General features: G+C 39.5%; 1 protein-coding gene across 11 annotated transcripts in view; it reads left to right on the top strand.

Annotated features, from left to right (window-relative positions):
* The window catches only part of NRIP1 (nuclear receptor interacting protein 1), an 80,798-nt gene extending 70,897 nt beyond the window's left edge, over positions 1–9,901 (top strand). For all 11 annotated transcript variants that reach the window (XM_068422335.1, XM_068422295.1, XM_068422302.1 and 8 more), the window contains one exon: positions 925–9,901. In XM_068422335.1, coding sequence (XP_068278436.1) covers positions 1,290–4,778 — 3,489 coding nt within the window. In that variant the 5' untranslated portion in view covers positions 925–1,289 and the 3' untranslated portion in view covers positions 4,779–9,901. The remainder of the gene's footprint in view (positions 1–924) is intronic.
* The last annotated feature ends 2,191 nt before the right edge of the window (positions 9,902–12,092 follow it).

Below are 12,092 nucleotides of genomic sequence, written 5' to 3'. Positions count from 1 at the left end.
ATCCAAGGAAGCACTGAGTAGAGATATTCTACACTCTGTGGAAATAACAAGACTTCAAGGAAGACATGTTTTTTTTGCCGTTACATGTTTAATAATAAAAAGAATGTAAAGGTAAAAATCTTCTGGCGAAGGGAGGATTTTTACATCAGGATTTATATTAGGAACATAAGCACCCTTTTCACCACTTCTATCACATGACTCTTCTAATGACTTGTGGTAGTTGGGAGTAGTAAGAACAACAGATTTGCTCCCTGTTGTGCTATCGTACTAGATTTTGCATTACTAGATAGTCCCGGGCAGCAGTGGCAACTTGGTTTCTACTTTTAGTGGTATCATCTACCTGCCAAACCAAAATGTACTCATTTATGATGCTACCTATTCTGTTACTTGAAAACGGATTCAGCATGAACCTAAACATTGACGTTAGGCATGCCTTTTCCCATTAATTCTCTTTTAGAGTGATAGTCTGCATGTCCTGTGTATTTATATAGTAAGAAATATATATAATTTATATAATAATAAGAAAGGTTGATGCAACTGTGAAGTAAAATCAAATGTAATCTTTTAAAAACTATATTTAGAGTGCTTTAAGATTTTCCTTTCATGGTTGCTGTTGCTTGTTTTGAGCTCTAGGATAGAGAAATTCAATGAACGCTTGTAGTAGCTATGCTTATGATAGTTAAGCTTAATCTCAGAATTGTTTTCACAAAGTTCTTTAAATTAGTTACTATGTACTTTGTCCGTTACTTGACTTTAATTTCTTCTGGAATGTGGTACTTGCTTAAATACCCTGAATCTCTGTCTAAGACAATAAGTTTAAAAAAAAAAAAAGTCTTATGCAATTGGATCTTATACTAAATATTTTCTTTCTTGACCACTTGTTTTTTTGTTTTGTTTTGTTTTTGTTTTGTTTTTTTCACTTAGGAATTTTATGTGCTTGGTGGAGATGGAAAAAGATGAAAAACAAGCTGGCTTCCTGGAGAAACAAGGCGGCAAATACTTAATGGAACTTTATTACTGTGGAACCGTGTTTTGAGTGCTTCTAGACATCTTTCATAAATATTCTAGATATCGGCAGATTAATATGATTGGAAACCTGGCTCATCAAACAATATACACTGGAAGAAGCCTGCTTGGAATATGACATTTTTTATTGTTTCTGAAAGTCTGTGAGAAAGCTTTATAGACATCTACCTATTATTTCTTAACTCTGCATCTCAATTCAGCTACAGCAAAACTAGTCTTTGAAGTGAACAGAACCAGAGCCCTTTTGGAAACTTTTATTGAACATGACTCATGGAGAAGAGCTTGGCTCTGAGATGCACCAAGATTCTGTTGTTCTAACTTACCTAGAGGGATTACTAATGCATCAAGCAGCAGGAGGCTCAGGTACTGCAGTTGACAAAAAGTCTACTGGGCGTAGTGGAGAGGATCAAAACTTTAAGATTTCTGGAAATATATTTCCCAGCTGTCAAAGTAATGGTCCAGTTCTTAACACAAATACATATCAGGGATCTGGCATGCTGCACCTCAAAAAAGCAAGACTGTTGCAGTCTTCTGAAGACTGGAATGCAGCAAAGAGAAGGCGGTTGTCTGATTCCATTGTGGATTTAGATGGAAAAAAGGAAGCTTTATTAGCTGGCGTGGTTGAAAATGTGCCTAAAGGCAAACAGGATAGCACATTACTTGCCTCTTTGCTTCAGTCATTCAGCTCTAGGCTGCAGAGTGTTGCTCTGTCACAGCAGATTAGGCAGAGCCTTAAGGAGCAAGGGTATTCCCTTAGCCATGATTCTTTACAAGTGGAGAAAGATTTAAGGTGCTATGGCGTTGCATCCAGTCACCTGAAGACTCTACTGAAGAAGAGCAAAGCAAAAGATCAGAAGCTGGACAACAGCCTGCCTGATATAACAAAGAACTTGCCCAAAGAGAGGTTTATAGAATCTCCTCATGCTGTGCAGAGCGGACCTAAGGTGATAAATGAGCCACTGTCATGTGCTGCAAGATTACAAGCTGTTGCAAGCATGGTAGAGAAACGATCTAGTCCTGCTGCTTCACCGAAGCCCAGCGTAGCATGCAGCCAGCTAGCTTTACTCCTTTCAAGTGAAGCTCACTTGCAGCAGTACTCCAGGGAACATGCTTTAAAAGCACAAAATGCAAATCAAATAGCAAGTGAGAGACTTGCAGCTATGGCCAGATTGCAAGAAAGCGCTCAGAAAGATACTGGCCAATTCGGTGTAGCAAAAGGAATGACAAGCCATCTCAATGGTCAAACAGGATCATCAACCAAACCAGTATCTAGCAAAAGCAATATGGCACCATTTCAGAGTTCGGTGGGAATCATGCATTCACCTCCCAAAAGCGTTGGATACAAAAGTACTTTGGAAAGGAGTAACCTGAAAACCTCTCCCAGCAACAGTTTACTCTTGCATCTGCTGAAAAGCCAGAATACCACCAAACATGTAAAAGGGCATGAACAGAGTGAGAGAGGCAGCATTTTTGAAGACAGCAGCACACCAACAACTGTAGATGAGTATTCAGACAACAATCCTAGTTTTACGGAAGATGACAGCAGTGATGATGAAAGCTCCCATTCTAACTGTCTTCCTATAGATCTATCCTTTAAACAGAGGACAGATAAACCAGATGCAGGTCCACCTGCATCGCTGGATAACCTGACTCAGTCTTTGCTTCATAACTGGGATCCAAAAGTTTCCTATCCAGAGAACAAGGAAGACAAAGACACTCCAAAAGCTTCTAAGCTGAATCCTCATCAGAAAGTAACACTGCTTCAGCTGTTACTTGGGCATAAGAGTGAAGAAAAGTTAGACAAGAGCAATGACCCTCAGGGACCACACAGTGCAGCTGATGTGGCAAAATTCACTGTACAGACTGGTAAAAGGACTCCTGTAACTGATAGTCCCAGTGCAAATCGAATTACTCCGTTAAGCACTCCGCCTTTGCTGGCTTCTACAAAAGCAGACTCTCCTATAAATCTGTCGCACCAATCGTTAGCCATCAAGCGTAGCTCGCCACCATATGCCTGCAGCATCCAGCCTGACAGGCTGGTGAATCCTGCATCTAAACATTTGATAGACCTTTCTAAAAGCAAAGAAATTCAAGGAGCCAAGCTGAGCAGGAACGATAGTCCCCAGAACTCTTCAGCTTTCAGTGCCAGCAAACTGTTGCAGAACCTTGCTCAGTGCGGCATGCAGACTTCCATGTCTGGTGAAGAACAAAGAGCTAGCAAACAGCTGCTAGCAGGGAACACAGATAAACCTGTAGGCTTGATTGATAGATTGAACAGTCCTGTGCTTACAAATAAATTGAGTGTGCATGAAGAAAATAACAAAATATTCAGTTGTCAGCCTGCACCCACTGAACAAGGACTTCCAGGTTCGGAAATAGAAAATCTCCTTGAAAGGCGCACTGTCCTTCAGCTGCTTCTGGGAACTCCCAATAAAGGTAAAAGTGAAAAGAAAGAGAGGATGCTTTTAAGAGATGAAAGTTCTCAAGAACAGACAGATAAGGCTTTGAATGAGCAAATATTGACAGTGAAAATAAAAACTGAACCATCTGAAGAATCAGATGTTCCTTATAATTCAAATGCACAACAAGTAAGAGTGTGCAAGGGTAACAAATTTCAGGGATTTGTTCATTCACTGCAGAGAAACACAGCTGCTTCTCCAGCATCTGAGGAGTTGAAATCTGAGCCTCTTTCGCCTCAAGATTTCTCTTTTTCCAAAAATGGCTTGCTAAGTAGGTTGCTGAGACAGAATCAAGACGGTTACCCTGCAGATGAGCTGGACAGAAGTCACCGAAACAATGAGCTGACACACCTTGAATCAAAGAGTCTTTGCACAGTACCGAAGAAGAGAAAGCTTCATGCTGGGCCTTTGGAAAGTCCATTAAAAAAGATGAAAAGTAGTGTGTCTGATGCTGCAAACAATCACCCTTCTCCTACAGAGGCACTGTATGGGCCTTTGCTTAGCCAGCAAGAACTGAAATTCAGCAGAAGTGATGCTGAATTTAAATATGGTGTAAGTCATGGTTCAAATAATGAAAGTGAAAACAGGAGTTGGTCTAGAGATAGTAAAGGCTTTAATGTGTTGAAACAGCTGCTTCTCTCAGAAAACTGTGAGAGAGATCTGTCACAACATAGGAATAACGTACTAACGGAGGGCAAGAAAAAAGGAAACAAAACCAGTGCAACAATTAATAAACCTGAATTCAGCATTTCTTCAGTAAGTGCGTTAATGGCAAGCCCTGTGCAACAGAACAATTGTGTAGATCACAGAACATTTCAGTATCCTGTAGCAGTAAAAAGTCCTGCCGGTTCCCCCTTCCCTGAACATTTGGGGAGTACAGTATCTAGACTCGAGTCCGACCAGTTTAACGTGTGTCCCATGCCCAGTGAGAAAGGGCCCATCAGATGGGTGATCACAGGTATGGACAAGAATGATTATGAAAAAGACTCTCCAAGACTGACCAAAACCAATCCAATATTGTACTACATGTTACAGAAAGGCGGCAACTCTGTTAGTAGCCAAGAAGCACATGACAAAGAAATCTGGAATGAACCTTCATTTACTGATAGTTCAACTCATGTTACAATCAAAGAGGAGTTGACATCCGAGGCAGAGCTTAAAACTCCTTTTAGTAATTTAAGAAGCCCTTACAACAGCTATATGGGGAATAAGACTTCTCATCAACATGGTGTGAATGGAGAAGTGCATGGACTTCTGGAAAAAGTGCTAACAATCAAAAAAGAGCCAGAATAAACTACAGCCTCCTCAATGAGTTTACAATCAGTGATTTTGAATCTTTGTTTTAAAAAAAAAAAAAGAAAAAATAAAAACGAGTACGAACTTGACGACTGTATAAATTGAGCATGATTTTAGAAAAGCATGGTCTAATTGAAATATGTTTTCATTTGATAAACTTTTTATTTTTCTGGTGATGTTATTTAAAATACATGTAGATAAAATTTGCTTTACAATAGATTGTCACAAGGAAACTAGAAAGGTTGTAATGTGTACAAGACATTTCTGTATGCATCAGATTAAGTTATGAGTACTCTTTGATCAGAGTCTTATTTGGATCTGCAAGGTTTTGGTATAACATAAAGTGTAAGCGTACAGCCTAGGTGGTGGTAATGCTGCGTTTCCTCCCTCCCTGTAAAATAACCCTTATTTTTTGGAAGCCTGAGCATAGAGACAGCGTACTTTTTTTTTTTTGAATGTTTAATATGTTTTCTGAAATTTTAAGAATAATTTTTAAGAAATGGAGCAGTCCGTCCAAGGTATTAGCTTGTCCTATTGGAAAACTTGTGTCAGTGTTAATAATTGAAATGCACTGAAATGTATTTTTTAGTGCTTCCAAAATTTTTATTGTTATTTTTAAATCTTGTTTGTGGTCCTGCCAGAATAGTGGTGTAAAATCTATTTTTCTTCCTTGCCCTGCTCTTGACAAATGCCTTCCTCAGAATCCTTAGCCATAGTTATGAGTTACTAGTTACAATTAAGCTTTTTTTCTAGTTTTTTAGACAGAAGGCAGATTTTCATAGGCCATGCAAGTACTGCATGAGTGTCTTTGTCAGCGCATTCCTGATTCCTGTCACTTCCCCGCTTAAAAGGGCAAAGCCAAACTGCCTCTTGGAGATGTGCGATTAAGAAAGCTTAGTACATGTATTTGGTGAGGAAAATGGTGGAAGGTTTGTGAAGCGTATGAGCGGAACTGCCTGTTCAGCGCCATCCTGCTTCCCCTGCAGAAGAGTACCAGCCGTGCTAAAGCAGCCCATCAGACTTCCACTCAAAGACAGAATAGGATTTTAATGAAAAATGTGTTGGCCTCTTCCTGCAACCAGGGAAAAGAATCCATATTCTGCCAATATTTATTACTCTCTGAACAGCTGATGCATGGTTTAATGCACTACCCTTTCACTGCAGAAAACCTGGTTTTAGAATAATTTTCCAGGTTGCGCTGAGGATAAAATTGTGGTTTTGTCATGTTCTGTAATGGATAGTGGGACATGTCTGAGAAATCCTCCTCTGCCCTTCTCCTCAATCCCCACCTGTGCTGTGATTTGTAACATCTGGCAATATCAGCCTGAGATGGGAGTAACTGAAAATTGCCGTCAAAGCCGAGAGACCTTAAAAGAATTGCTGGCTGGGGAAGAGCCACGCAGCTCTGCTTTCCTGTTAACGCTGTCAGTGTTAACTCCATTTGCAGCCCTTATTTCTCATGGGGGAGGAGGAGGACAAAATCCAGTTCCTCTAAACTATATGCATTATTGGCAGCCATAAGTTTTGCTGAACTTTTTACTCCCCTGAAAAAAATGTTCTCTGGAGCTTCTAGTTTCACTGCTAATCCCCTGTGCTATCCGCAAACAGCTAAATAATTGGCTTGCACAGATAATGAAAGCTACACTCTTTTAATTTCAGCCATTTTCACCGCTGAGAGCCGATGACATGACAAAACTGCTGTTTCTGTCCATCTCATGTTTGCATAGCAGAGATGAGTGATGGGGCATTTTGCTCTTTTCCTTTCTGGTTTGGTTTCAAGAGATTCTTTTCCCAGACTGCTCGCTCGCTGAGACAGAGCGAGCTGTTGTCCCCCTCTCGTCCTCCGCCTGCTGCCTGGGATCAGTTTCCCTTCTTTCCAGTGCAGTCCCTACTGAAAGGGACTTCTCCTGTCTGCCAGCTGGAAAAAGCACCACTATTCTCTTTTACCTCCCTGGGGGCTACCTTCTTTTAGGGAACACAGATATTTGGCAGTATCTGACATAAAACATTCCCCCTGGTTTATATGAGAAATAACAGAGCGATTTAAAGATATATTTTTATGTTATTTGGGTGAAGCGTAATATATTAATGGGCTGTACAAAGAAGATTTATATTTTAAAACCTTCACACAAATCTAATGTCATTTTAAATGTCATTGTCTGAAGTATAATATAAAAATAAAATTTTGTTTGTCTTCAATATTGCATTTATTAGTGGCCCAGTGACAATTCAGATGTCTCATACAATAATCATTAACAAGATAAAGTATATTTTGGATTGACAGTGGAACTGAATGCTTTTTATATGAGTCAACCCAGCAGAAACATTAAAAAGATGGTATTTGATCCATCCATTAAATGTCTCTTAAAGTCTTAATTGATTATTTTCTTGAAACAACATGTATGTATATAGCTAGGAAATATATACAATATAGAATAATAGATGGTCCCCGGAGTAAATACAGGGCTATAATTTACTTGAAGGGCTCCACAGAAAAATGCAGCTTGAAGGGATGTGAAACAATGTGGCTGGAAAAACGTCATCAAAACAAAGTTGAGATGAAAAGTAGGGAGGAGAGTCTAACCCTAACAAAAAGTAATATTGGAGTCTAGGAGTGTGCTTACCTATGTATTTATTCTATGGTAGTCTATTGTTATAATATATACTTTTGAACATTTAGTTTTTAAAGTTTTATAAAACATTTAAGTTAAAATGTTAACAGCTTGACCAGTTAATGATTTAGCTTTCTTTTTAGGTGATGTTAATGGAAGGGTATTACTATTCTCACAGACGTCAGTAAACTTTAATACACGAGAATTTTAGTTTAGGACATGCTGTTCATGGAAGAATCTTACCTCTTGTAGACATTGCAATCTCAAGCAGCATGTAACATATCGATGAGGCCCTTGAGAGAGGGTAGGGCTCACCAACTTAATGCTCTTCAGTCTCAGCTGCTTAAGAGGGCAACAGTCTCCTATGTGAAATTCTCCAGTATCACTGATGTTACCCCTCCCTAAGGAAGAGAGGTCTTCTTTAAAATCTGCCCTATCCACATTTACAGCCTTTAAACCTGAGGACCAAAGGCTCTTTAATCATTTTTTTATCTTGTAGCGTGTGTGAGTACCATCTTTTTCCTTGGGGACTTTTCCATCAGAGAAGGGGTTGCAGGAGCTGGGTTTGCCGCACCGGCAGAAGGACTGGTAGGGCTGGCCGTGTTTTCCCAAGCAACTCAAAGATCCTTGATCTCCACCAGTCCATATAGATGAATGATAAACCAAGGTCATCTGAGCAATGCTTGATATTCTCAGCAACTCCCGTCTCCTTCGTTCAGTAGACGTTCACTACTAGGATATGCATTTTGGGTGTCCCCAATATGCTTCCTCAGTCTGTGGGAGTGGAAGCTTCAAAGATAGCTCTGCAAACTCAGGAGGCTGAGGTTTCAGCTAGGCCTTTAGACTATAGACTTGAGGGAAAACAGGGCCTTGTCAGATGTTGACAGCAGCAGCTGTGTAGGCAAAGAGGTGCAGGATTGATGGGTGCTGTTGTGTGATCTCACCATCAAAGGAGCAGGGAGGGAGGGGAGGAGATCACATCCCAGATGTAGCTGGGTGAGACTGCTGGGAGAAAGCTGCCTCCACCCCATGGAGCAGTGAATTAAGTTAGGGATGTGTCTATACCACACTTCAGTTGCAGCCCCTTGGGTCTTACACCTGAATTAACTTTAACCTCGCTTAACTCGGAGCAGTTGCAGCAGCAGCAGTCAGGTTGCTGAGTGCCCGGTGCCTTGCTCGAGGGGGCATCTACAGGCTCATGCCACTTCACCAGCTGCGGTGGGGTAGTGCTCAAGCTAGCTAGATTTGGGGATTGACCTGTAATTGCCATGCAGATATGCCTTTTCTTTCCAGAGGAAACTGTATGGGACTAAGATAACCAGATTTCTAGTGTCTCCTCTGCCAAAGTTTGAGGAAATGATGGGGGGTAACGCATGACCACAGAATCAGAGGTGTTTTGCTGGAGGGCTTCTCTACTGATACCACATAACCGGGTGGCTCAGTTTGAGAAGTTTAGAAACATTATCAGATCAAAAGGGAATTCAGCCATAACTTTCACTTTTCTTAGCCATTTACTCTTAGTAATGTTTTTAAATTTTTAATTTACAAATGTTTTTAAAAGAAAGAAATGAATGGTTTAAATTTTCCCTGTTAAATGTTGGTGAAAGTATTACAGCTCTCATTGACGTCAGTGACATGATATTACCAGTTTGTTCTCTGCCACATCTTACAGAGGAGTAAACTGGTAAGTATATATTATATATATTTATATATAATGTAAATATATTGACTTATTACACCTATAATATGTTGAAATTGGTTTTTAAAAGGTGATGTAAATAGTGGTTTCCTTAATGAAAAATACATATTTTGTATTGTTCTAATGCAAAGGAAAAAAAGACCTTTTAATCTTTTTTGTTATGTATATTCCATGTATAAGTGTAAATATGATCACATAGGCTTAAAAACTTTTGCATGTATGTATACAGTTGCAAGTCTGGAAGAATGTATAGAAAAGTACTTTTATTTAAAGTTGTGATTACCTGCTGCATGAAAAGTGCATGGGGGACCCTGTGCATCTGTGCGTTGGCAAAAAAAAATGTCTTAAGTCAGGTCAGTTCAAAACACAACAGTATTCCACTTCTGGACATGACTTCTGCTGTGGTATTTTAGCTTTGTGAAAGAATGTGCTTCAAATCAAAAGGGTCTGGGGGAAAAAAAAACAAACGCAAAGCTACTTTTAAAACATGAAGTACTCATACATCTATAATCAGTCGTGTAAGTTCAGGACTCCATTTTGCATAATTGAAATATTGTACCAGGACTATTCCATCCCTGTAAAACAAACGAATATTGATTTTCATTGCCATACATAAGAATTCGGGGTTTTACCACAACCAGTTTTATTGTGATGCGTCTTCAGTAATTTATCTCACTGGTCTCATTTTTTAATTAGAAATTAATTTCCTCATGTGATGTCACAAAACTGTACATACTGCAGTGTGAAGTTTTTCTAAATCTTTCAGTGTTTACTTCCTGCAGAATATTTGAATAAACGAGAAAAATGCATTGTCTTGATGGTTTTTAAATCTGCTTTATTTCATGTGTACTTTCCGTTATTGGAGTGTTAGCGGGCTCTTTGCATCAGTGCTATTAACATAAATTTCTGACAGCAAAAATACCTCAAGGAACTTAGGGACACATAGCCTTCAACAAGGCTACTGACTGGAAATGGAGAGTCCTGGAGCTGGAAATGAAACTATCTGAATCAGATTAGCAGCTTTACTTTACAAAGCACTGTATTATGTTTTATTCAAATACCCTTCTGCTTATTAACTTGAAATCAGTGACCATAAACCAGAAACCTCTGAATGGGAATTTTCATTTGAAAATCCTTTTAAACAGATGCCGAACCATTTTTCAGGTCCCCTGTGTAGGGCAGGAAAGGTATGTTTTCCCACTAAAATCAGCTTTGGTCCATATCACAAAGAGGACTTTTTAGTTGTATTCAATTTAAGTTCTTAAGCAAACATGTAGAAAAGTGAACACAATTTGCCCATGAAGACTATACAAAGATTTAACAGTGCACTTGCATCATATTTTGCAGCTTTTAGGTTAGCTTATGACATTAGTGCAAATGGTGGATTGCAACATGAGTGAAAAGTGCTGTTTCTGCAGAGAGTTTTTGTTCCAAGATGTGTAGGCACGCTGTGTCTGGAACTGTACAGTTGCAAGCAGGCACTTGGGTCATGACTGTCTTGGGTAACAGTAACAGCTATTTTCATGAATCATCCTATGTTTTTTGATCTTTTAGCAATAAATAGGTTGCGGTTCTGTGGAAGCTTTCTGGAAAGCATAAATTATTATCCATAAAGTTAATTTAAAAACAGTAATTCCAGCTGCATAGATCTCAGCTAGGGCTTCATGAAGTATGTAACTGAGCATTTTGATTGTTTGATATCCTAAATGGAACAGGATCGGGATATTGGCTGTCTTTGGATATGTCATCTTAAAGTACGTATATAATGCCACCAGCGATACTCAGCTGTGCTTCGGAGGGAGAAGACCCTTGACCCAGCTTCTGCATAGACTCTTCTTTCTGTAAGTAGGCTTACCCCTGGTAGCAGGGATGAATGGCTAAGCCAAAATACAGCCACATGAAAAAGCAATATACCTGAGGAGCCAATCTAGTCTTCTAATGGCAGTGCAAATAATTTCTGAGATACATGCTTCCTCGCTGAAATGGTTCCTTTGGTTTTGATTCTACCCACCAAGCAAAACCAATGGTTATCCCTTTATTTCTCAAGTGATAGTGCCCTAGGACAGTTCCTTGGTGCACCTGAATGTCACTGATTTTTGTTTTATTACGCAGGGGGAGTTCAGGCTCTTGTAACTTCACTATATTTATTCAGTTTATTGTGCTGTAACACCAAGGAAAACTTGCTTTGTATCTACCCAGAACAAACAGGCCTGCAGAGTTGAGCGTATGGTATGATAAACAGCCTGGGGAGTGATGAGGATGTTGAATGGGTGTAAATATTATGAGAAACATTTCGCTCTGAGTGAGCATTAACAACATTTGCTTAGTGATTCATAATAAACTTCCTCAAGAATGCCTGAAACCACCAGTGAACTCTTTACAGGCAGACCTGTGGTCATGCGGAATCTTCCTGATCTTCACTTTGTTCCTCACAAAATGAAAGATGCATGTGATGTTGATGATTTTTCACAAAACAGCCGCTGGATAAAGAAATTAAAGTTTCTATTTCAGAGATTTCAAAATGTGGGGAAAAAAAACCAGCAATTGTGTTCATGGGACTTGGCAGCCCAATCGCATGCTCCTCAATTAAATTAACTCTAGTCTTGTGGGCATCAAGGACAAACATGGACTCTGAGAGATCAGTTGCAGGCCTGTGCATTGCGGAAGCCTTTATCAGAGTAGAAACAGTAATACAAACACGTCTACACATAAGAAAAGTAAAGCAAATTATTGTTCATTGACTGTAAACTTTGTCAAGAAAAATGTGATTTTGAAACTGGAGAATATAATGACAAGGGTTTTCTGTATGAAGCAGCTCCGTGCATTAGACATGTGTAATGCACCCATGGGAACGTCTGTAGGGACTCGCTGTGAGCCTCAAGCAGTGGCTAGGACACGCAGGTAACGATTGTTGATAATATTTTTATTTCCTTTTGATTGTCAGAGGGACTCGGAGCATGGCACAAACTCGGGGCATGAAAATCGTCTCTGCTGGTAAAT

This window comes from Nyctibius grandis, chromosome 2 (genome assembly GCF_013368605.1).
Source record: "Nyctibius grandis isolate bNycGra1 chromosome 2, bNycGra1.pri, whole genome shotgun sequence".
NCBI lineage: Eukaryota > Metazoa > Chordata > Aves > Nyctibiiformes > Nyctibiidae > Nyctibius > Nyctibius grandis.
The sequence above is the reverse complement of the archived record's forward strand: the minus strand, read 5'-3'. Positions and strand labels throughout refer to the sequence as shown.